The 27,100-nt window shown below is 35.0% G+C and overlaps 1 protein-coding gene across 3 annotated transcripts in view; it reads left to right on the top strand.

Annotated features, from left to right (window-relative positions):
* CSMD3 (CUB and Sushi multiple domains 3) overlaps nucleotides 1-27,100 on the top strand; it is a 1,246,722-nt gene that overhangs the window by 892,969 nt on the left and 326,653 nt on the right. For all 3 annotated transcript variants that reach the window (XM_066265798.1, XM_066265799.1, XM_066265800.1), the window contains 2 exons: nucleotides 6,689-6,845; nucleotides 21,191-21,382. In XM_066265798.1, coding sequence (XP_066121895.1) covers nucleotides 6,689-6,845; nucleotides 21,191-21,382 — 349 coding nt within the window. The remainder of the gene's footprint in view (nucleotides 1-6,688; nucleotides 6,846-21,190; nucleotides 21,383-27,100) is intronic.

A 27,100-nucleotide genomic window follows, 5' to 3' on the forward strand; every position in this document is an offset into this window, starting at 1 on the left:
GCAGAATACCTTAGAACATTTTGTAATAATCAATTAGCTGTATGGAATTTACCATAATGAATATCATAAGTTTTATTACTATTGGTAAATTGCATGCTACATGTCCCTTAAATCAGGGGTTCACAAATAATGGTCTAAGGGACAACTAGGTCTTAAGATCTATTTCTGTAAGTAAAATTTTATTGGGAGAGGGCCATGTTTATTGACTTACATATTATTTATAGCTGATTTCTTTTTGCTGCAGTGGCAGGACTGAGTAGTTTCAACAGAGATGTTATGACCTGAACAACCTTTTCAGAAAAAGTTTAATTTTTCTTTGTGTCAGTAAAAGTTATTAAAAAAACCAATAAAACGTGTATGAATATATACATTTCCCACTTTTGCTTGTTTGAGAGCTGATCATTAAACATCATTCAGCACATCAGTGAGCTCATATGTCTACTACACATATCTACCAAGCCTGCTTTTTGTTCACTGTTAATCCTTTATCACCCCTCTCAAAAGCACACTGTAAATATTTGTTAGTATAAACTTCTGTGTTAGGCCTCAGAATACCCTTAACTCTCTCCCATACTGAGGACCACAGAAGCAAATTGATTTGTAACAGGCCATACAGCTTTAATGGTACGGTTGGAACTTCAATTTTGTCACATAACCACAAAGCTAATGCCTGTGAAAAGCCAACCCTTCACTGTGCCCCCAATCCCCTCGTTAAAATATAGTAGCTTTATAATTGCGGACATATTATATAGCTACAATATTTCAGAGATATAAATATTTGAATACAAACAGAAGTTCTCTGCTGTTTCATATTATTTTTGGAGAGAACATAATAAGATTTACACTACCGTCTTTTTTTGATTAACCATTGTAAAACATTCTTTCGTGTGTGTGTGTGTGTGTGTGTGTGTGTGTGTGACAGAGAGAGACAGAGAGAGGGACAGATAAGGACAGACAGACAGAACAGGCGAGAGATGAGAAGCATTAATTATTTTAGTGGCATCTTAGTTGTTCATTGATTGTCTTCTCATACATGCCTTGACCGGGGGGAGGGGGAGGGACCCTACAGCAGAGCAAGTGACCTGTTGCTCAAGCCAGTGGGCCTGGGCTCAAGCCAGGGATGCTGGGCTTCAAGCCAGTGACCTTTGAGCTCAAGCCAGTGATGCTGGGCTTCAAGCCAGTGACCTTTGAGCTCAAGCCAGTGACCAGGGGTCATGTTTATGATCCCATGCTCAAGTCAGAGACCCCACTCTCAAGTTGGTGAGCCTATGCTCAAGCTGGCGACCTTGGGGTCTCAAACCTGGCTACCTCTGCATCCTAGTCCAATGCTCTAACCACTGCGCAACCGCCTTCTCAGGCACATTATTTTTTTTCATTTACACTTTGACATCTTACCTTTTAGAAAAAAATGTATTTAAGTTTCTGACTCCACCTTTAAAACAAGTGACCAAAAATGAAAATTCTAGTGTCCATAAACAAGGATAACTTGAAAGTTCGTATACATTAAGTACATGTGTAATTTATCCCCTTTGATTATATGATATTTTTATTTATACTCTTCTCTTGGGTTTTAGTAACACCTTTCTTGCTAATTCACTGGAGAAATGACTGAGAATATGCTTTCTAATCATACACGTTTGTAAAATTAACTACTGTTTTGAGTGTTGATAAGTAGTTCATTATAATAGGATTTGACTTTTCAGACCTAAGAGGGTCTGCACACCATAACTAATTTCAAGCTCTGATCCATTACAAAAGGTTTGATAATTGAAACATGGCACTATTAAATTCTAGTCTGTTCTAGTGTTAGACTATGGGATTAATTACAACCTTTTAACAAATTAGAGTCTTGTCAAAGAGTTTTATTAACATTATAAAAGTACTCAATGCCTTTCATAATATTAATTCTTAAGTTAACTTGACATTCTTTATTTGGCATAAAAGTAAGTCTTCATTATCTCAATTAGGTGATAACTATAACATTGTTTCTGTGGGGAACACCAAAAATTTGTTCCATTCCAAATAAAAGTTATGCTGTTATATAATAAATTAATTTATTTTCTTAACTTTCTAATGTCTTTGGGAAATAAATGAATATTTATTAAGTAATATGTGGAAAATAATAATGATAATAATAATATACTTAAAAAAAAATAAACCCAGTCCTGGCTGGTTGGCTCAGCGGTAGAGCGTCAGCCTGGCGTGCGGGGGACCCGGGTTTGATTCCCAGCCAGGGCACATAGGAGAAGCGCCCATTTGCTTCTCCACCCCCCCCCCCCTCCTTTCTGTCTCTTTCTTCCCCTCCCGCAGCCAAGGCTCCATTGGAGCAAAGATGGCCCGAGCGCTGGGGATAGCTCCTTGGCCTCTGCCCCAGGCGCTAGAGTGGCTCTGGTTGCAGCAGAGCAACGCCCCGGAGGGGCAGAGCATCGCCCCCTGGTGGGCATGCCGGGTGGATCCCGGTCAGGCGCATGCGGGAGTCTGTCTGTCTCTCCCCGTTTCTAGCTTCAGAAAAATACAAATAAATAAATAAATAAATAAACCCAAATAAATAAAAATATCCTTAAAGCTCCTGATCATAATAAAATGAGAAATATTAAAAATAACAATATCAAATAAAAGTTCTATGTAGTTCTGATCAAACCCAATAATCAGCCTGTACTGAAAATTTACTTTTAAATGCAAGGCTCCCTTTGGTTCTTTTATTCTCTTATTTTTATGCTTGTTTTCATGTCTCGTCCAAAGGTAATTCGTTTTTGGCTACATTATGTTGGCCTTCCCTGTTGTCTCTATATTTCTATATGTGTTTGAATACATTTGAACGATTTTATTTTCAAATTAAACAGCATTGACTTGATTATCACTATAAAACTTTTCTCTTTTCCTTTCTCATTGACACTTTTCATCGCATTTAAAATTCATGGTTGAATGATCACACTTCATTTTGCTTTGTTGACTTTAGTAGTGCTTCTTTAGTGTGTGTTTTCTACCTTTTGACTCTTCATTGTTAAATGAACTATAGTTAGTGAGTTTTGGTGTAGAATTAGGCTCTCCCAGTTGAGCGTAAGCTAATTCTTTTTCTCCTTTTTAATATTAGCTTTATTTTCATGACTTTTTTTTCAGTAATCTCAAAATTATTTCTTTAAATCTATTTTTGAAAAATAAAAATATATTTCTATCTTACAAAAATAGAAAGGCTCAATATAAATATGTCTCCCCTATAACAGAAAAAAACTGGATTATTTAAATTTTCTTCAGGATAATAAAGATGTCTTTCTTTTATTTTTCTTAATTTAATTCCCAGAATCTAACATGATGCATGGAAATGTGTTGAATTATTTTGTTATTTTTTACATTGTACTATATAGGAATTATGTAAAGTGATGGTTTTTCTATCATTAAACATTTTTTTTTCATTGTCACTGAGAATTTGAGAAAAAAGTCAATAGGAGAGACTTAAACATTTTCAACAACCAATTTATGTTTTTGTTTTTTTTTTAATTTTTTTACAGGGACAGAGAGGGAGTCAGAGAGAGGGATAGATAGGGACAGACAGACAGGAACGGAGAGAGATGAGAAGCATCAATCATCAGTTTTTCGTTGTGACACCTTAGTTGTCCATTGATTGCTTTCTCATATGTGCCATGACCGCGGGCCTTCAGCAGACTGAGTAACCCCCCCGCTCAAGCCAGAGACCTTGGGTCCATGCTAGTGAGCTTTTTTGCTCAAACCAGATGAGCCCATGCTCAAGCTGGGTATCCTGGGGTCTCGAACCTGGGTCCTTCCACATCCCAGTCTGATGCTCTATCCACTGCGCCACCACCTGGTCAGGCAGCAACAACCAATTTATATTTGCTCAATTATATCAAGTAGTTGTTCAGTTCATATTTTCTCTATATTTGACTGTTTTGACAAACTGGAAGTTCTTACAATGTATCCACACATGAAAGCAGAACTAGTTAAAGCCAATAAACAATTATTTATATTTAACATGTAAATAAAAATTTTATTATGAGGAGAAGTAAAAGAAAGAAAAGGAAAGTCTTCTTTGGGCTTACCTTGAGAACATTAAGCTCAAATAATTTCCACTAGCTCTACTATATGATACTGTATATCATATATCATATATAGTCATAAAGTAAATGTATTCAGAAGTATACTTATAAAAATATGGATTATTTAAAACTCACAGACACAAAATTTGTGTTTTCCTATAAATAATGTTTCTGTGCTTCTGAATTATCCCTGATTAATAGTGTTCTTTTTCTTTTCATTTTATTTAGAAAATTAAATTTAGCAGGGTGAGATTGACCAATAACAGTACATAGGTTTTAGGTAAATATTTCTATAGCATTTGAACTGTTGATTGTTGTACCTATCACCCAAAGTCAAATTATTTTCTGTCAACTTATATTTGTCCTTCTTTATACCTTTCCCCTGATTAATAGTATTCTTAAATAAATAGTTGAACCTTATGTAATCAAACAAAAAACATTTCTGATCTAACAAACCTCAGCATTTGGTTCAATGTTGTTGAAGACAAATTCTTGCTATTATTTAAAACAGAAACTTATGTGTATGATAAATCAGATTTTACCGGGGTTCAAGGTATTTCCATGTAATTTTTGGAAATGTGTCCACCAGCCCTCTATCTATCATTCCAATGCTTTTTAAATAGTCAACACACATTTTTTTTAACTGACAGAAAGACCATGTCATTGGGTTTATAGAGTTTTCTAAACTATAAAGGCCTGGTCACTGGAGACTTAAGAAGTTTTATGCAGAGTAGGGGATGGGTAATGTGGTTAGAAGAGGATATTAAGAGTCTTGAACAGAAGTTATATTTATGTAGCCTGTTAAATAAAATTGTTATTGCCTTTATAACATTTAAACTTGTCTCAATAATAAGGAAATATAAAACTATAAATAGCTAAATACAAATAAGCATATACTTAAGGGAATTAAGTAAGTAACCAGAGGGAAGAATATGTAAAAAATAGAAATTCCTGGTTGATTTAAAAGGATAAGAAAAGCCAATGAATAATTAAATAAACAATAACTTAAGGACATTTCCTTGAGTTGAAGAAATTCTTGAATCTACAGAAAGAACAGGTTTATTACTTTGTTTGAATAATCCTGCTGAGAAATACGCTGAAAATCTTCCAGCTCAGTGTATAAACTTAAACTTAACATTAAAACCTGATAAAGATAACTTGAAAAAAGAAAAAAATATATACATGAGTTTTTATTATACTACAAATTATAGACAACATTCTACCTAGGTTTTTAAATTACACCCAACAATTTAGCACAAGAAAAATATATCATGCAGATTAATATAATAATAATAATAATAAGGTCCATTTTGCAACTCCTAGAAATAATCTCTTAGGTTATATCAATGTAATAAATACCACTTTGGGGAAACATTGATGCTATGGCAAGACCACTAGGGTAGAGGTTTAATGATCCAATTTTTACTCTAATGTCAAGTTGAAATAAGACAATTTCAAGCAAAAGACAAATAACTTTGAACAGTATTTCTTGGCCTTTTCTACTAATTATCATTCACTTAAGAGGTTCCCAGTCCCAGCTCCATGAAATTAAGCACTATGGAAAAAGATTTGTAAGATAGAGTTGATCTTTGTAGGACCGCAAATCATTATATCTAACTAAGACTTTATGACCCTCAAGAATTAATTTTACTCTTTGGAGGTAGTAACTACTACATTGAAAATGCATGCCTGAAAGGCAAAGCAATGGTAAAGGCATTGCTGATAAACCTTCAGTTCAGTTACTATACACTTTCTGGAAAATAATCTGGCAATACATGACTATTTTAGCCCAGAAATCCCATATTTTAAAAAATGTCTAATTGAAAATGAAAGTTTATACTGTATGTAAAAGGTTCTTATTTCATCAATACTTATAGTTGCAAAAAAACTGAGTTAATTTAGGAATGATACAGCAAGTTGTGGTAATGTCACTGTATGAAATATTATACAATGATGAAAGGGAAGATTCTATATCTAATGACTTGAAGAGATGTTTAGAATGCATTGATAAAAGAAAAAGCAAGTCAGAGTGCAATGAGAATGAGAATGATGGAGGAATGCTTGGGAACCTGTTGATTTTGTTTTTGTATATTTTTGATTTTTTAAATTAGTTTCTGAAAGCATTTAGTACTCTTCTATCTTAATATTTTTAAAATGTAAATGATGAGAAGTTAAAGGACATGGGTAGATTATAAAAATTGCAAAAGAAGCAAGTGTATTTTTTATTATTTATGTTATTAGAAAAGCAGATGTTTGGTTCCCTTGAAAAATTGCAGAAAAATAACCAATCAACCAACCAACCTTGGAAACCAATCTCTCTGAAGATATTCTCAATTTTAAGTTGTCTGCCAAAAAAATAACATTGTGTTTATAATAAGAGCAAAAGTTATATAACATCAGTTTGAGTATTAATTAGATTCTACTGAATTTAGAATTTTAAAATTATCCCTGTGAATTTTATCTCTTAATCTGATATTTTTAGGAATTACTCTGCATGTGTACTTGTTCTTTGGAAACATACAGTAAACTGATTTAGGAAGAATATAATAATTTTCTCTTTTGCATAGATATAAATATATCATCTGAATTCATTATTATTGGCACATTTACATTTTAATTATAAATATATTTTGCAGATTTATGATGGAAAAGATAAAACAACTCATCTATTAGGTGCCTTTACTGGTGCATCTATGCGAGGACTGACACTTAGTAGTACTTCAAATCAGCTCTGGCTCGAATTTAATTCTGATTCTGAAGGGACAGAAGAAGGCTTTCAACTTGTCTATACCAGTAAGTATTTTGGAAGAATGAAGTCAAACACTAATGCTGAGTATCTACTAAATGATTGAAGTATATGAGGTGAAGTGAAATCTAACATTTGGTCATTAATTTGCAGTTTGCAATTCCTTTCTACATGTATAATTTTAGTGGACTCTAACAATAACTCCATAAATTGCAGGTATTCTACCTGTTGCTATTTTACATGTGAAACAACTAAGGTCCAGAAAGGTTAAGTAATCTGTGACTTTAAGCTTATTTATTTTAAAAATGGCACTATTCTCCCATCATATATTTAAGAAATAGAATTAAACTTTTTAGTGGATAGAAATCCAATATTTCTTCTTCCACCTATTACTGCAAAACATACACAGTAGTTGTAGTGTGACAGTCATTGATGATAAATGACGGTTTTAGGTGATTTTACACTAAAGAGTAGCTTTTTGTTTAGTGCTGCATTATCTTATTAAAAATAACTTTAAAACAACCTATTCTATTATACTCAAGTCAACCATCTGACAGTTCAAAGACTTAGAACCATGGGTAGGTGGGTTATGTCAGTTGTGATGTGAATTTATTTTATCAGTGCCAAAATATAAGAAACAGACTAATTACATCAAAGAACAAGAATTATAATCAAATGATTTATTTGTTGAGTTTATATTTCATGTAAGACACTATACTGAAAAGTAAAACAAATATAAAATTGAAGTGGTTACATATGTTTAATAAATTTACCATCTATCAAATCAAATCAGTTTTTAGATGTTTCAAATCCTCATTTAATATCACTAAATAAATTAGGTAGCAATATTCAATAATCTTTAGTATTAAAATATTTTTTAAAAAATCTAATGACACCTAAATTTTCTCAACAAGTCAGATTAATAAAGCTACTACAGAAACTGGGAAATTAAAAAAAAAGTTAGTGTTAAAGGTATTCACATGAATCCTAAAGGAAATCTGAATCAAATTATCATTTGTGAAAATAGTCTTTTTTTTTTTTTTTTTTTTTCTGAAGCTGGAAAGGGGGAGAGACAGACAGACTCCCGCATGCGCCCCACCGGGATCCACCCGGCACGGCCACCAGGGGCGACGCTCTGCCCACCAGGGGACGATGCTCTGCCCCTCCGGGGCATCGCTCTATTGCAACCAGAGCCACTCTAGCGCCTGGGGCAGAGGCCAAGGAGCCATCCCCAGCGCCCGGGCCATCTTTGCTCCAATGGAGCCTTGGCTGCGGGAGGGGAAGAAAGAGACAGAGAGGAAGGAGAGGGGGTGGGGGTGGAGAAGCGAATGGGCGCTTCTCCTGTGTGTCCTGGCAGGGAATCGAACCTGGGACCCCCGCACGCCAGGCCGACACTCTACCACTGAGCCAACCAGCCAGGGCCGAAAATAGTCTCTCTTAATGGTATGGGGAGTAGTAGACAGGAGAGTACAATGACTCATTATATTAAAATATCCTGGTGCAGATTATTCTTGCTCCTGATTACTTTAAGGCTTTTTCTACTTGTTATTTAATTGTTATATCATTAACATTAGAAAACAAATTAACAAAATGAATGTTAAACACCTATTTTTAAATCCTGCCATCTGTTGTGTACAATGTGATTCCTTATGAAGTTCTTCCAAAGACGAATGAAAATCCAAGCAGGTCATGTTACAAATATTACTTGAGAATGAGTTAAAATAAGTTAATATGAAGAATTATTACTCAAATATAATTGATGTGATCTTTTTAGAAGGGCAAATATTATTAAATCTGCTTTCCTCTTCTCCATTCTCTGTTTTCTAAACATGGCTGCTGACATTTTTCAAGTCATAGCTCAGTGTTTACATAGTGGCCTTTCTTTGTTCTGCATATTTTTAACTTTTCCATGTCTAAAATGTTTCAAGGGTTTCACAGAGAAAAATCTAGATTTTGTTTTCTGATACTTAAACTGAGATTATTGAAACAAAGATACTGGGCAGTAAATGACATGATTGAATTTTTAAAAATTTATTGAGGTATCAAAACTGGATTTTTAAATTATATGGGTTGCTCAAGTGTCTGGAATGAGGAAAATCACTGATTTGTTGTCAAAAGCATGAGCTATTCAATGTAAAAAAAATAAAACAGAAACCTTCAAAGGAAAATATTTGAAGTCACCCATTTTTTTAAAACTACTGTAGTTGGTCATTATAGAACACATGTCTTTAAAATATGGAAAGCTAAAGATTTTGAGACGAGTGTATAAAAGCAATTATTTTTTAAAAAGGGCAGATGTGCATATACAAATATAAGTGTTTATATCTATACCTAATATAACACTTATCACACTGTGCTGTGTTTATATATTTTTTTGCAAACATTGTGTTTAGTTCTTCAAGGGCCATTTCCCTTCATAATGTCTTTAGTCAGTTTTAGTTCAATTGCATCTTTTTATATATTCTTGGTAAATTAACACGTGGTCTCAGTACTGAGTTTATGAAATGCCTCTGTGATACAGGAGGTTCTACTAGGCCACAAACTTTAAATATTCATAAAACTCTTAGAAGCAGTAATTAATTTCCTAACATGAGATAATTTGCTAAGGTGTTCTAAATATGGGAAAATATGGAAAAGACCATGTATCTGTGTCTGAATTCCTTTATCTAGTCATTGCTAAATCCAACTCCACTCCTGCCATTAGGAGAATTAGAGACAGGAAAGAGGAAATTAGGATAGGGCCAATAAGATAAGGATTTATTAATTACATAGTATGAAAGGTAGGGCTAGTAGGCCCCAGAAAGGAATGGGAAATATCCCAGGCAAAGAGAATAGGATGAAGAAAGGCAAAGAGATTAGAATGAGTAGATTAAACACTTTCAAGGAATATAATATAATTCAGATTAATCTCACTTAGCTAGCTTCTCATAATTCTAGTCTTAGCATGAAGAGGTTTTTTATGAATGCCCTTGTCTAATGATACTTATTCTATCTAATAATAGGCACTTTCTATTATCTGTTTTGTTGACTTATTAACATTTGCTGTTGTGTGGTTATTTTTAGTTTTAGATAGCCAGAATCTCACTTGGCTAAGATAAAAACGAAGAAAAATTTTAGAATAGTCATTAAGTTTCATTTTATTTCAATTGGGTTACTGGTCCATTCATTATATATCTACAAAGAATACTAAATAGCCTAGTGGAAATAATGGCTGAGAGGTTGCTTTTGGCTTCCTGTACGAAAATGTCATCTTTATTTTGTGACTTGTCTTATCTTCCCTTTTATTTGTCTACTAGAACTAACTTATTTGTTGTTGAAATTTATTTGGCCATAGTTTTAAATTTTGTCTTTTCCCACTGAAATATTTTATGGTCTAGGGATAAAGAAAACAATGAATAAGACAAAGTTTAGGTCCATATGGAGCCAACTTTTTATTGGGAAAAGACAAAATAAAGATATGAAAACAAAAATAAGAGACCTGCATTTAAAATTACTTTAAAACAGAACAATGGGATAGATAGTACAGGAGATGGTGTTTCTGTAGCTAGTTTGCTCAGGGATTACATCTCAGATGAAGTGTCACCTGAATTGATACCTGGATTATTAGAAGTGGCAACCACATTCAGATCTGGGCGTAGAAAACTCTAGGCGGATAATCAGTAAGTGTGAAGGCCCAACAGAGGTCTGAGCCTGAGCTGTGCACCTGTTGCTAGATGAGCAAGAAGAACAGGAGAAAGTGAGAGGAAAAGTTGAAAGTTAGGTGGACTAAAGCAAGGGGCTTGGATTTTATTTAAAAGGCACACAGGTTTTCAACATTGTCATATCAGATATAAGAGTTAAAAATAATAGCCGACATTTATCTACTACCAACAATTATATACAAGATATAATCCTATCAGTGAGATATTGTTATACCCTACGAGAAAAGCAAGAAAAACAATGTAAAGAAAAGTTATGTTAGTTGTCCAAGGGGACATAGTGAATCAGTGAAGATATGGAAATGAAACTGGGGAGTTCTGCTTCTAGAATCCATGTTCTTTTTTATCCCCCTTTTTTTTTTAAGTGAGAGGAGGGGAGATAGACTCCTGCACATTCCCCAATTGGAATCCACTCAGCAGCTCCCTGTCCCAGGCTGATGCTCGAATCAGCTGAACTATCAATGCCTGAGGCTGAGTCACTGGCTGCAAGAGGGAAAGAGGGAGAGAAGAGGGAGAGGGAGAGGGAGGGGAGATAAACAGATGGACACTTCTCTTGTGTGCCCTGACCAGGAATCAAACTCAGATGTCCATGTGCCAGGCCGGAACTCTATCCACTAAGCAAACTGGCCAAGACCTAGAATACATGTTCTTATTAATATACTATACAGTGTGTTATCCCAAATCTTTTGTGGATATTTTATTTTAAAAATTCCATGAATTAGCCTGACCAGGCGGTGGCACAGAGGATAGAGCATCAGACTGGAATGTGGAGGAACCAGGTTTGAGATCCCGAGGTCACCAGCTTGAGCGCGTGCTCATCTGGTTTGAGTAAAGCTCACCAGCTTGGTCCCAAGGTCACTGGCTTGAGCAAGGGGTTACTTGGTCTGCTGAAGGCCCATGGTCAAAGCACATATGAGAAAGCAATCAATGAACAACTAAAGTGTCGCATCAAAAAACTAATGATTGATGTTTCTCATCTCTCTACATTCCTGTCTCTGTCCCTATCTATCCCTCTATCTGACTCTCTCTGTCTCTGTAAAAAAAAAAAAAAAAAAAAAAAAAAAATTATGAATTAATACTTTTTATTGTTGATCTTAGTGTAACAGAAACAATAATTTTTAAAGTGTTAATACAATTCTTCCCAAGAAAACTTGTCATTTTTGCTGGGTAATTTAAATGCTTTTCTATCGATTCCCGGCCAGGGCATGCAGGAGAAGTGCCCATCTGCTTCTCCACCCCTCCCCCTCTCCTTCCTCTCTGTCTTTCTCTTCCCCTCCCACAGAGAGGCTCCATTGGAGCAAAGATGGCCCAGGTGCTGGGGATGGCTCCTTGGCCTCCGCCCCAGGCGCTAGAGTGGCTCTGGTCGCAACAGAGCGTCGCCCCCTGGTGGGCGTGCCGGGTGGATCCTGGTCGGGCGCATGCGGGAGTCTGAATGTCTCTACCCGTTTCCAGCTTCAGAAAAATACAAAAAATAAATAATAAATAAAATAAATAAATAAATGCTTTTCTATTGGCCAAATGCACTATAAGGTAATGACAAATTCCTATTATCCTTTATGGTGTTTATCACATTTTTAGACTTTATTTTCTGAAGTTATATTTCATTGGAGATTATTTAGGCTCCTCCTTTATGGGTATTTACTACTTTCATTCAGTAGAAAAGAATTGAGTTTTTTTTTTTTTTTTTCTGAAGCTGGAAACAGGGAGAGATAGTCGGACAGACTCCCGCATGTGCCCGACGGGGATCCACCCGGCATGCCCACGAGGGGCAACGCTCTGCCCACCAGGGGGCGATGCTCTGCCCCTCTGGGGCGCCCAGCACCCGGGCCATCCTTGCTCCAATGGATTTTTGGCTGTGGGAGGGGAAGAGAGAGACAGAGAGGAAGGAGGGGGTGGGGGTGGAGAAGCAAATGGGCACTTCTCCTATGTGCCCTGGCCGGAAATCGAACCCGGGTCCCCTGCACGCCAGGCCGATGCTCTACCGCTGAGCCAACCGGCCGGGGCCAGAATTGGGTATTTTAATCTATACATTTACAGAGCTTAATTTTACCTTTTTGACGAATTACACTGGAAAACAATTTTTTTTTCCATTTCTGTTGCTTGAGGTTTTAGAACTGTTTCTATATATTTCTGCATTGCTAATTCCAAATCTGAAATTCGTTTTTTGGTATAGGCTCTAGTTTTTATGCAATTTTAATTTTTTTTTTTTACAGTTAATGGCATGCATTGATTTTAAATTGGAGGTAAAGGGCAACGACTCTTGGATTGAACATAACCACAAGGCAATTAATGTTTTACAAACATCACTTTCACATAATTGTAGTTGTTTTTAAATGTAAAAAAATTATATTCTGATAAAAACACCCTCTTATTTTGTTTTATGATTAAATCATGGCTTCTTTGAGTAGGTGTAAATGTAAGAATAGTCCTGACACCTTCTGTTATATATGTGGCTGTTACATACCTCATCGTCAGAGGCACAATATTTCATCACTTGTGACACGTGCATATATTGCCTATTTTCAAGTTCCCCTTGGCAATCAAGACAATAATTGGGCTCCTCATATTGTGTGTCATAATTGTGAGCAAATGCTTCATGACTGGACAAAAGGAAAACACAAAGGAATGCCTTTTGGTATTCCCATGGTTTGATGTGAACCTATGGACCACAGCAGTGACTGTTATTTCTGCCTGATCCATACAAAGGGCATCGGCAAGAAAAACGGCATATGATCACGTATCCTAATATTCCTTCAGGAATACGACCTATCCCACACTCTGAGACACTCCTGGTTCCAGTTTTCAATGGTTTTATTTCTTCTAAGGATGAAGAAAGTGACCATGGTGATCAAGAGTATTTTGAGAAGATGCTTGAGGAAATAGTTGTAGAATCTGAAAGGTCTTCTTCTAATGCCAAGCAGTCATTAACCCCTCAGCAGTTTACCCAACCCGAATTGAATGATTTAGTAAGAATGACATAAAAATTGTCCTCAACTTTCTGAAGTAAGAGGAGCATAACTAGATCATTTGTGTGGATCTTAAAATGGTAAATTTCCTGCTAGGGCAACAGAGAGGTTTCACAAAGTATCCTTGCTTTCTGTGTTTGTGGGACAGCCGAGCTCAGGAGAAACACTGGACACAGAAGGAGTGGCCGAAACGTGAAGCTCCGGAAGTAGGGATGCAAAATATTGTGAATGAACCTGTAGTTAATTGAGACAGTATCATTTTTCCCCCACTTCACATCAAACTTGGCTTAATGAAGCAGCTGGTTCAGGTTTTGAATAGAGAAAGTGAATGCTTTTCTGCTTTTCCTGCCTGTCTTTCAAGAAGATAAAAGCAGGTGTATTCAATGGGCCTCAAATTCGAACCCTCATACATGATAAAGAATTTGCCAGGAAGATGAATAAGGAGGGGAAAGCAGCATGGCAGTCTTTTGTGGCAGTTACAAAGAACTTACTTGACAACAAAAAAGCAGAAAACTATCAACTTCTGGTTCAAAGGATGCTGTTGGCTTTCCACGACATTGGATGTAACATGAACGTTAAGACTCGCTTCCTGAACAGTCACCTTGATTAGTTTCCTGAAAATCTTGAAGCTGTTAGTGATGAGCAGACTACTGCTGGAGCATCAAACGAGATTGTCTTCAACAAGTACACAAACACAAGAGCTACAAACACAAATTTTTGTCTAAATAGAATTTAAATAAATTTTGCGCAAATTTTATGATTAAAATAAGTGTTTTAATATGTTCTATTTCAAAATTGTAGACAAATTCTGATGCAATCATCTTTCAGTGTATTAGTGTATTTACTGCATTATATAAATTATTATATTTTCACAAAGATGATGCCCATGAAGACATTCTATTTCATTACGTTAAACTAAATGTTGAAAATTTTACAAGAAAATGAAAACATAAAATCTTGAGTTTCAAAGATACTGTAGCTTACAGAGGAAAACTAATGTCAGATTTGAGATCAGCACACTCAAATTAGGTAAGAACAGTGTTTTTGTGAATGCAGCAAAAATTTTGGTCCCCATTGTTATAGCATTGTCTTCTCTAAAGCTGATGTGGTAAATACCCACGATGTCCAGCCATGTGGCAGTACCTCTGGGTTCAGTTGTCCCTTGTTATCAAGTCTGTATACTTAATTTACTAAAATGCCTAACTGAGACATATGGTATCACAAGTGAAAATTCAGATATATTTGGATTCTCTTAGCCTTCCATTTTTTTTCTTTTGCTTGAAATGATTCAATAATCCACAGAGAACAAGTCCATTTAAAATTTTATATTTAAATTGAAGATGGACATTAACTAATGTGTGATGCCTTTTCTCATGTACCAGCCTTATAATTATATAAGAAACTACCCTATTTAAACTCTTTAATTTAGTTGCCAGTCTGTTGTTGGCAATGCTTACCATAAATATAATCAAATGATCTTGTAACTCTTAACTGTATGCGTAAAATATAATTTATTTAATGCAAAAGCAAGTAGAATATAATTAAATTACAAGAGAGCAACAAAGTTACTTCATATATTCCTAAATCCTACAAACCATTTAAAACAGATTTTTGGCATTTTCTTTATTCTTTGAATCTTAAAATTAACCAAATAATAAAGTATTAATTAGTACTGTATTATGTAGTATAAGATATTCTAACTAAAATATTAAAGAAATATTTTTGTTATCTATTTATGTAGAAAATATAGGATATAATTTCTTCTTACCAGAATAACAAAAATGTCATTACCATTTTTATAGCTTTCACATCCCAAAAGCTCTGTAAATTTTAAACTTAAATATCTAAAGTGCTACATTTCTCCTTTTGGAACAGTTCTATGGTGTTCTTAGGGTATATTCCTAAAAGTGGGGTGGCTGGGTCAAAAGGCAGTTCAATGTTTAATTTTTTGAGGAATCTCCATACTGTTTTCACATGTTTATGGCAGCATTGTTCACAATAGCGAAGATCTGGAAACAGCCTAAGTGTCTGTCAGTGGACGAGTGAATTAAAAAGCTTTGGTACAGCCCTGGCCAGTTGGCTCAGTGGCAGAGCGTCGGCCCGGCATACAGGAGTCCTGGGTTCGATTCCCCACTAGGGCACACAGGAGAGGCACCTATCTGCTTCTCCACCCCTCCCCCTCTCCTTCCTCTCTGTCTCTCTCTTCCCCTCTCGCAGCCAAGGATCCATTGGAGCAAGGTTGGCCCAGGCGCTGATGATGGCTCCATGGCCTCTGCCTCAGGCACTAGAATGGCTCTGGTTGCAACAGAGCAATGCCCTGGATGGGTAGAGCATCACCCCCTGGTGGGCATGCCGGGTAAATCCCGGTCAGGCGCATGTGGGAATCTGACTGCCTCCCCATTTCTAACTTCAGAAAAATACAAAAAAAAAAAAAAAAAAAGCTTTGGTACATATTTATATAAACTATGGAATACTACTCAGCCATAAGAAATGATGACATCGGATCATTTACAATAACATGGATGGACCTTGATAACAATATACTGAGTGAAATAAGTAAATCAGAAAAAACTAAGAACTATATGAATCCATACATAGATGGAACATAAAAATGAGACTCAGAGACATGGATAAGAATGTGATGATAATGGTGGGGGGAGAAGGAGAGACGGGGTGGGGAAGAGGAGGGGCACAAAGAAAACCAGATAGAAAGTGATGGAAGACAATTTGACTTTGGGTGAGGGGTATGCAACATAATCAAATGTCAAAATAATCTGGAGATGTTTTCTCTGAACATATGTACCTTGACTTATTAATTTCACCACATTAAAATTAATGAATTAAAAAATATCTAAAGTGCTTAAAATTTACTCTTCACATAAAACTTAATTTCTGGCAGATTGAAAACCAATATAAGTATCTAAACTTTAAAATGTTTAGGAAATAATGTCACATAGCTATGTCTTTAAGGTGGAGAAAGATTTCTAAAACAAAATAGACAAGCAAAGAGCTGTCCATAGTCAGTCACTTTCCTGCCCTTCTAAGCATATCCTCAAGGTAGAGATGAAAAACCTGGCAGCTACAGGTCCCATGTTCTACCCAGTGAAGATCTCTGCTTTGACTCTGCCAAGTAAAGGAAATCCTGTGAGAACAGAAAGGAGATTGGTGGAGAACCCATTGTTTTCCACTAGCATCTTCAGGCAGGAACATGTTGCTGACAGGCGGTTGTATGCGGTAGCAGCGTTCAAAACTGGATTTCCTGAAAGCCAGCAGTGCTCTTCTGACCCTCACTCCCTCCTCATATCTTGTACTTTTCCCTCTAACTTTTTTACATTGAATCTTAACAACTCAGAATATCAAAGTAGCTTCTGTTTGCCTGACCAAGCCCCAGTCATTGAGAAAGAGAGAGAGAATAGAGAGAATGACAAAGAGAGAAACATCCATTTGTCATTTCCACTTACTCATGCATTCATTGGTCATCTCCTGTATGTACCCTAGCTGGGGATTGAACCCATAACCTTGGTGTACTGGGACAATGCTCACCAACCGAGCCACAGTGTCAGGGCGGAAAACAGATTGATTTACCTTGCCTTCTGTTTCTCCAGCTGGAATGCACAGCAGTCATTTTCACAATCGCTTTTGGTTTATTTACTTAACTGTTTATGCTTTGGTGTGTCAAGAGAGAAGCTGAATATCAGCCTAGCAGATTCTGATAGACTTTTAAGGACAAAATGAACTTTGGATCCTGACATAGTACATTCCCTGTAGAAAAACTCACCACACATATGAAAGGGGACACACAAGTACAGTCTTTTTACAGCAATTAGTAATCAGAAGAGTTATAAATGCTCATCAGCTGGAAAATAAATAAATCAGTTTTGGAGTAAGCCTCCAGTGGAATACCACTGAGTAGTTGAAATGAAGAAAATGGATGTGTGTTGTGTCTGTATATAAATATAAAGGTAAAAAGACAATTCTGAAGCCCTGTCCAGTTGGCTCAGTGGTAGAGCATCTGCCTGGCATGTGGAAGTCCTGGGTTCAATTCCTGGCCAGGGCACACAGGAGAAATGCTTATCTGCTTCTCCATCGTTCCCTCTCTCCTTTCTCTCTATTTCTCTCTTCACCTCCGGCAGCCAAGGTTCCATGGGAGCAAAGTTGGCCCGGGTGCTGAGGATGGCTCCATGGCCTCTGCCTCAGGCGCTAGATGGCTCTGGTTGCAACAGAGCAACGCCCCAGATGGGCAGAGTATCGCCCCCTGCTGGGCATGCTGGGTGGATCCCGTTTGGGAGCATGAGGGATTCTGTCTGTCTGCCGCCCCTGCTTCTCACTTCAGAAAAAAAAAAAAAAAAGACAATTCTGAGCAATAAATTAAGGTTCAGAAGAATTTTTAAATAATTTTATAATTAATAAAATGTATAAATATTTGCAAAACATAGTACATATTTTTATAGACATATAGATATGTGGTAAAAACATATAAAATATATGTGATAATGCTAACTAATTCAAAATATTTGCTAGCTCCTGGTAGGGAAAAGCCAGAGAGGGATTGAGGAGGGAATCAAATGGAACTTTAACTTGTTTTGCAATATTTTTTAAAAATAGTAATGTTAATGTGAATATTTATCAATTACTATGAGTATTAATCTGAAAACAAATCTGAATTAAAATTAATATTAACCTGAAGTAACTATGATTCTAGAATATGATAGTGTGAGAAGACACCCTTTCATAGGTTTCAAATTTTAACTTAAACCTAAATTCGAAATACTTAAAGAAATAGACTATGTAGTGGCAGGAAAGGAATTTGATCTTAAAGTTATTCAGCAAGTCAAAAGCGTTCAGGTTATGGGCTTTTTTAGTTACTTTGGTGCTCTAGAAATTTTTGTTTCATCAGACTAGTAAATTTCATAAGAAGTGGAGAATATTTGTAGCATATGTGATTTTTCATACAATTCTTTAATTGTTAAGTTTCAAGTAGTTGAGCTTTTCAGTGAAAAGAGTGGCAGCTGAGTGTTTCCATAAAGATAAGACAGTTCTGAATATTTATGAATAAGCAACAATAATTCCACCAAATTGGACTAAATTATGTTGTGCTTTGTAGTTTATATACTATTGTCTATGTGCATTTTCATCTACAATTCAAAGTAATATAAACTCTCTTAAAGTACAAAGAATATCTCCATTTTACCTCATCAGCAGCAATTGCCAACCACATTTACAGAACATTCAAATTAAGGAAGGATGAGTTTGATAATAAACCTTGGAAAGAAAGCTTGATTTACATTTTTGTTTTGATTAATGATAAATGGTCAAACTCAAGAGTGGCTGCATCTTGGATGATAAACTGAATATTATGTCTGGAAGAAGGAATACCATCTTGCAGTTTTTGAACAGGGACACTCTAAAACTAGTATGAAGCACGCAGATCCATGCAAAGTATTAATAATATGTCCTGAAATTTTAAAGTTACAACTGTTTATATATTGCACCATTTGAGATAACGATTTCTAACCTTTTGTTAGATGCAAATAAGCTATTTGCATTTGCCTCATTTTAACATATTTTCACCCAAACTGTGCTCTCATAAACTGATCCATAAGGGAAATTTCTGGATATGTATTTTTTTAGTTGTCTCATAAATTTCACTTTCTCATCAGCATTATTTTAGTTTCTTTTTTAGTTGTCTCCTAGAGATAATTGCTTCTAGAAACCCAAATTCATTAATGCACATTATTGAACATCTGTTGGGTGCCAGGATTTGTGTTGGATAGGCAGTGTGCAAAAGATTTGAAAAATGAAATCATCTCAGTTTGTAGGGAAACAAACAGAAGAAGCTAATGATTGTAAATAAATTAAAATGTGCAAAGTAAATGTATGGATTAACAGAATAGGGAAAGTTTTAATCCCCTAAAAGAGACTGGGAAAGAAGCCTTTTGTTTTTTAAGAGCTAATGTATCCCTCAATATACAAAAATTATGTTACAAACTCATTACGTGCAGCTAACAAGTTTTGGTGATTTCATGTATGTTTTGATGCTCTTAAAAGCCAATAACGTAAATTAGTGATTTGACATTAGTGAACTAATTCATGCTTTTTTGCTTTCTAATTCAATCTGGACTGATTTGGTAAAGGATGTGGGCTTATAAAAGAGATGCAAATACCTTTTTGATGATCATATGATTTAAGATACAAAAATTTTCCTTGTCTTCAACATTATTTGTCTTAAAATCACAGTTTTCCCTCACATAGTATTACCTAGAATATTCTTTATCACCCTCTAGTCTCAGAAGTCATAATTGACATAATTTTGCACCTAATTATCTTTTTCTGTAAAATATTAAAGCTAGGAGAAATACATAGCTGGGCACTTTAGGTTTTGATTACTAGTGTCCTGTTAGGTTTAAGTTATGAAGTATTGTTTTCTAGTTCTTTCCAAATCTTAACAGTTCATTGTACTTTGATTCTTAGTACTTTGATCCATCTTTATTAATTTTATTCTGAATGTGCACACAAGGTCTTAGGTATGGATCTAGAGAGATCAAACTATTATTAAGGTAGTGTAATTAAAAACAATGATTAGTCTATCAGCCCCGCTTTGACCCAGCCCTTAACTCTGTAGTAACAAGATGAAAATCAAATTAAAAAATCTACACGAGTCGACAGGGACAAAGGATGAAAATAAAAATAGATTTGTCCTGTTTAAAGTTGCTATCTCCCCCTCCTCTCTGAAAAGGAGAGAGAAAAACCTTTGCTCCGTTGATATGGGATAGAAAGGATCCTGGGTTTGTATTCTAACTTTTAGAATGTAAATACATCTCTCCAAAGGGCAGATTAACCTCTTGTGCCTCCAGTTCTTTTTGTAATCTGGAGATGTCTGTAAAGTCTTGGGCCTCATTTTCCCTAGAAATGTAAGCGTAAACCTCTTCCAAAGGTAGGTAAATCTCTATAGAATTCTCTCACTACTGTTATAGTTGTGAAAATAATTTATCAAAGGTTGCTCTGGCCTCAAGGTCCCAAGTTTTTAGCAAAATTAATGCAGAAAGCCCCAACTCTGCAGAAACAAAAAAAAGATATTTTCTTTATAGTCCAAAGTGACAACATGTAAGAGAACAATATGTGTTTTTCTTTTTTTCCTCTAAGAATTTTTCAGAGCTGGAAATTAGTGGAGAAGGCAGAATATGACAACTCAGTTCTTCAAGCTATTTACTGTGTTATATCACCTCCTGATAAAGTATATTTTACATATGAAAATATTTCATGTTCTTCTAAGACTATAGAAGTAAAGCAGTCTAAAATTATATTTGCCGTGGACATATTTATTACTTGGACAGTTTTGATTTCCCATATTTTGTCCAGATTTTTAAATTTTTTTGATGATATATTGCCAGAAGTTATAATGGTCAGAAGCTATTGTTAGATGTAAGTCACTAGACACAGGAAAGAAGCTTAGTACTAAAACAAGCCAAGATATAGTCATATAAACCATAGGATATCAGTTGAAAAATACAAAAATATCTATCATCTTCAAGAAGGAAAGAAAGCTCTCTATGGCTGTTGTTTACTGTCAAAATTAACTATGGCAACAGAACTACGACTAAAAAGAATACTATAAACTAGAGAGGAGTATTGCAACTGTGCTAAAGTAGTAATAGGAAGAAATGATTTCTAGAGTGTAAATTTTTTTTGTTAAATTTTACCTTTAATAAATTTATATTTGTCTCACAGGTTTTGAACTTTCACATTGTGAAGATCCTGGCATTCCACAGTTTGGATACAAGATCAGTGACCAAGGCCACTTTGCTGGTAGCACTATCATTTATGGATGCAATCCAGGCTATACTCTCCATGGAAGTAGCCTTCTCAAGTGCATGACAGGGGAGAGAAGGGCATGGGACTACCCTCTGCCTTCCTGTATTGGTAGGGTACTCTTAAATTTTCATGAAATATTTCTGTAGAAATGTTACCAAAATACCCTTGTGCCTTTTCAAATGATTCTGTCTACACACAACTCATACCTTAAATCAAAAAGTTAAGATGTGCTCACCCTAGGTCCAGTAGTGGGATTCAGCCAGTTCGCATGGGTTTGGAAGAACTGATACCTATGTTGTTGTTGTTTTTATTCAATCAGTGAACCCGTTGTTAAAATGGCACTTGTAATGAGGGTTCTCTCTAAGGTGGGCACCTGGGCAGCTGCCCAATGTGGTAACCACAAAGTTATATTCCTTTTTATTTTTTTTAACGTTCATCTGTGCAACAGCATATTCTAAGCACCTGTAGTAATGTTCATTCCATCCATAAGTGAAAAAAATGATGCCAATCAAGAGCAATATGGACTCTAGCTGGTTGGTTCAGAAGTATAGTACTGGCCCAGCATGTGAAAGTCTCGGGTTCAATTTCCAGTCAGGACACACAGGAGAAGCTTCTTCTGCTTCTCCACTTCTCCCCCACCCCACTTCCTCTACTTCAGCCATGACTCAATTGGAGTGAGATGACCCTGGATGCTGAGGATGGCTCCATGGCTTCTGCCTCAGGTGCTAAGAAGAGCTTGGTTGCTGAGCAAGGGAACAACGTTCCAGATGTACAGAGCATTGCTCCCTAGGGAGCTAACTGGGTAGATCCTGGTCGGGGAGCATGCAGTAGTCGATTCCTCTGCCTTCCCTCCTCTCAATGAATTAAAAAAAAAAGCAATATGGAAATTTTTTTGTCAGGTATTATTTAATATTTTTTCATTACTATTTTAAAACTTTTTTATAACATAATCTAATTTTGATACCTCTTTTACTGTTCTTATTTAAGTATTAAATGCATGAAATAATAAACTACTTTTTAGTATATTGGGGCTTTTTTATACTTAAAACGGTCATTATGGCAGAGAACTGGTTGTTAAATTATTTGAATCTCACCACTGCCTAGGCCTAGTCTCTTTCAGTCACCATGTATTTGACCCACTTTTAGCCTCTTTGTCCTCCCTTCATCCTCTTTTCTTCCCTGATAACCACCATTCTTTTGTCTGTATCTGTGAGTTTGGTGTTTTGTTGTTTGTCTGTTTTGCTTGTTTATTGGTTTCTTTTTGTTTTATAACCCACAAATGAATGAAATAATAAGTTCTTGTCCCTTTTTTGTCTGACTTATTCCATAAGGTCCATCCATGGTGTTGAAGAGTATACGACTGTACTATAAAGTTGTACACCTGAAATTTATATAATTAGCCAATGTTATCTCAATAAAATTAATAAAAATTAAAAAATATATTACTAAAAAGTATACTATTTTTTTAATGTTTAATTTATTGGTTTTAGAGAGAGGAAGGGAGAAAGAGAGAGACAGGAGCATTGATCTGCTCCTGTCTGTGCCCTGACTGGGGATCAAACCAGCAACCTCTGCTTCTGGACAATGCTCTAACCAACTGAGCTCTCCGGTCAGGATGAAATATACCATTTTCAAAACCTTTAAAAAAAGAAAAGTTAATGAACTCAAATTTATCAGAAGGAAATCAATAAAAGGTGAAGGGACCCTTTCAGTAATTTTATTGATGAGTACTTTTCTGGTACAATACAGTCATTTTATTTCTCCTATCTTGATATAAAATTTAACTCACTACAAAAAGACGTTAAGATTCAAATTATATGCATTTATTAAACCACATTGAACAAATGTGTTTTAATATAAAATTATTGCCTATCCTACTAGCCAGGTAGATAAAAAATAGTAAAGTATACCCTATAACTTAAAAAGGCTTTCTTTATATACTCAGATATTCAAAAATCTAAATGCATATGCTTTTTTAATGTGCATGTAATATAACATAATTAACCAATTTCCATAAGATTCCTATGACAGTGTCACCAGATATAGAGCTTACATGAAGCTAGAGAATGATCATTTTCTACCATTGATAGATCAATTAATGAATACTGTGTGTGTGTGTGTGTGTGTTTGTGTGTGTGTATGGAAAAGTGTTGTAAAGACCTCTGTTTTTTTCTCTTTTTCCTCTCAAAATCAAATAGGTACCAAGTTGAAATACTAGGGCAACAAAGAGAAGCCCCAATATTTCAACAAAACACTAACTCCTCCTTAGAAGGGAACAAGCATGTAGTGATGCCTTAGTCATCCTTATTTCCTAATGGCGTTTATGGAGGAATAAACCCATTCTATATCAGGCCCATAATGGATTAAATTGACCTAAATTGTTTTAATAATTGTATTAAGTTATAGTTGATACTGAAAAACTGTACATATTGATATTTAAAGTACACAATTAGAGGATTTTGGAAACTTGAACCTTTTGAGACAAAGTTTAATCTTGTTAGTTGGTGTAGTCAACAAAGGAATCTCCGCAATACTTGCTAGAATACAAATTTTTAATAAATGGAACTTTTGTTATTAATTATGATTAATTACACAGTACTTTTGAAGCCATAATACCTGTGTTGGATTATTAAAGCATAGAGTCATGCAGAAAGCAAACATGTTTTGATCTAACCAAAATATAATCTTCATCCTTTCTTTTCAGACAGTATCTAAATTTTGGATAGATAATGATGGTAATATCTAAAATAAAAGATATAAATAGATATAAAATAGTCTCTAAATTGATAAAGGTTGGGATTGTGGAATGTGATCAATAATTAGCACATTGGCATTGAATATGAGAAAACTATTTCATTGATTAATTCTCTCTGAGGTTATATTCATTGATGTGTATAGGAAATATACTTAGAAAATTATTAAGGGTTACAGGAACAGAAACCTATAAACACACACCTATAAACTTGTCTACAGTGACTTGCCTGTTGTCCCTAAAATTAAAATCATGAAGCAAATATGGTAAAAATCATATATTTTCTCTATGTGGTGAACCAAGACATTCTTTATTTTTTGAAAATATTTTATGTAAACAGAAAGACATTTGGTCTGGGATCAGAAGGAAATTTTAATTATGTTTGCAATGAATCAGTGCACTTTACATTTACACATATCTCACGACAAGCTTAGTGGCTTGAAACTGTTCAAGGTTTCATGAAAAGGGTAAAGTGTGGTTTTTTTTGTATTGTTTTTCTTTTCTCTAATATTGGATGATCAGGAATAACAGCTAAAAAGCAGTTGGGCACATGGTGTGTCATGCTGATGATTTCTATGATAACAGAAAATGAAATTCTATTTCACATGGTGGTCTCTACTGGAAATAATTAGTCGCTTTACTACCTGGCTGAAGATTAGAAAATTCTGTGCTTATTAACCTTAAATATTTCTGTGGCTATGTTTTTGCCTCTGTCAAATAAGAAATGTTTTCTCAAATATTTGGATTATTTCTAGATAATTATATTTCTGAAGTCTATATATTGATTAAATAAAAATTAATTTTCAAGCTGGAGGGATTTAACCAATATAACTTCTTTAAACACTATTTCATTTTTGTTCTGCAAATATAAGTCTCACAGAAGTGAATTCTAGTGCTATTATGTACCACCCTGGCTCATTTGAAATAAAAATGCCAATCAATATTTCTAGCAAAGAAATATGGAGGAAAAAAAAAGGCTATGTGTAAATTCAAGATATGACATAGTGCACATAACTCCAGTTTGGCCTACAATAGATTAAAATTAATCTGGAGCCTGGCCACGTGGTGGCACAGCGGATAGAGCGTCAGACTGGGACACAGAGGACCCAGGTTAGAAACCCCGAAGTCATCAGTTTGAGCGTGGGCTCACCTGGTTTGAATAAGGCTCACCAGCTTGAGCCCAAGGTCACTGGCTTGAGCAAGGGGTCACTTGGTCTGCTCTAACCCCCGGTGAAGGCACATATGAGAAAGCAATCAATGAAAAACTAAGGTGCCGCAATGAAGAACTGATGCTTCTTATCTCTTCCTTCCTGTCTGTCTGTCCTTATCTGTCCCTCTCTCTGTCTCTGTCTGTCTCTGTCACAAAAAAAGAAATTAATCTGGAGAAATAAAGTATCAAATTTGTTTGCATAATAAATATATGCCAGTAATAGTGATAAATTATAAGAAATGATAAAAATGAATTAATGTATTTATACAATTCTAGTTATTCAACAAAGTTTTTGTTAAGCAAGTGAGAAAAACTGCAAGTAATAATAACATCTTTAAAATTGGTATATTATTTACTTAAAAATAAGTTATTATAGATTAAATTGCATTGGTATTACAATATAAAATAAAATTGCAAAGTCCTCTATAAATGTGGGTGTCAGGGATCTCCAGAAAAATAAAATCAATAGAATACCCTACCTAGATCTATCTATCTATCTGTTTGTCTATCTATCTGTCTGTCTACCTACCTTCCTATAACGTATCTTTCTAAAGACATTTATTTATTTTAGGGAATTGACTCAAACAGGTCTGGTGGCTGACAGATCTAAAAATTATGAGAAAGGCCAAAAGGCTAGAAGCTCAGTCAGGAGTTTATACTGCAACTTGAGGGAGAATTTTTTCTTTTCTAGAAAATTCAGTTTTGCTCATGAGGCCTTCCAATTGATTGAATGAGTGCCAACCACATTATCAAAGGTAATTTGCATTACTTATAGTTATCAGACTGATGTTAACCACATGGATAAAATAACTTCACAGCAACACCCAGGCTACTGTTTGATTAAATAACTGGGTCCTATAACCTAGCCAAGTTGCCTCATAAAACTAACCATAATAGTACAATGAAATATAATACCTAAAATCTTTGAAACAAATTTATCTATATGAATAAGGCTTGCAAATTTGAACAGTTAGATTCTGTTATTAGGTCACTCTCAAATGCTAAAAACTTCATCTTTGACCTTTATTATAATAATAAAAACAAAATGAAAACATATTCCAAGAAGATTAATTCAGTCACTGAATCTGAGTAAGATAAAAACAATGCGGAGAACAAGAAAGCTATCAGAGTATCTTTAAATATTTAAGGAAACAGTAATCTTTGTTTTGGTTACTTTTTGGTAGGAAATAATCTGGAGAATTTTCAAATGTACAATATATGAAACTGTTTTTCTTGTTTCTTTGAGCAATATATATTTATACTAACTAAAATATTTAGTTTCTCTCTTCTTGAATAGAGTTCTTTTTAAGTTATCTACTTTCTTAAGTAAGATCATAGCAGACATCTCAATATATTATATTGTATTAAAATAGAGAGGGTGTCCCCCTAAAAGATAAAAATTTACCTGTAATTATATGATAAAACTTACATTATAATTTGATGAATTTTATAAAAATTAGAGACCACCTTAAATCAAAACCAAACTAGATTTCACTGAAGTAAGAAACCTCATAAAAATGGCGCTTTAACTTTTGGGAGGTTAAAAGGGAAAATGTTTAGAGTGATTTAAAGGGGAATAAAAGGACAATGAAATCTAGAAGGCCTGAGGGATGCAGTAAAGATTAGTTTTTCTCAGAGGTGGGGTAGCAGGATGATGAATTATTCAGCCTGCAACCAACTAGCAGTGAGCAACTTGCCATCTGTTTCCCCCTTTTAAATTATCATTATTTAACAACACATTTTAAAATGTTTGGAAGCCTAAACTCAGAGTTTCTGAGTGTCTTTTTTGAAATCCCTAATTGCATTCATTTTATTATCTTTTATATAATATAATTTGACACTTTTGTTTTATTGCGCAATATGT

Source organism: Saccopteryx bilineata, chromosome 3 (assembly GCF_036850765.1).
Source record: "Saccopteryx bilineata isolate mSacBil1 chromosome 3, mSacBil1_pri_phased_curated, whole genome shotgun sequence".
Lineage (NCBI taxonomy): Eukaryota > Metazoa > Chordata > Mammalia > Chiroptera > Emballonuridae > Saccopteryx > Saccopteryx bilineata.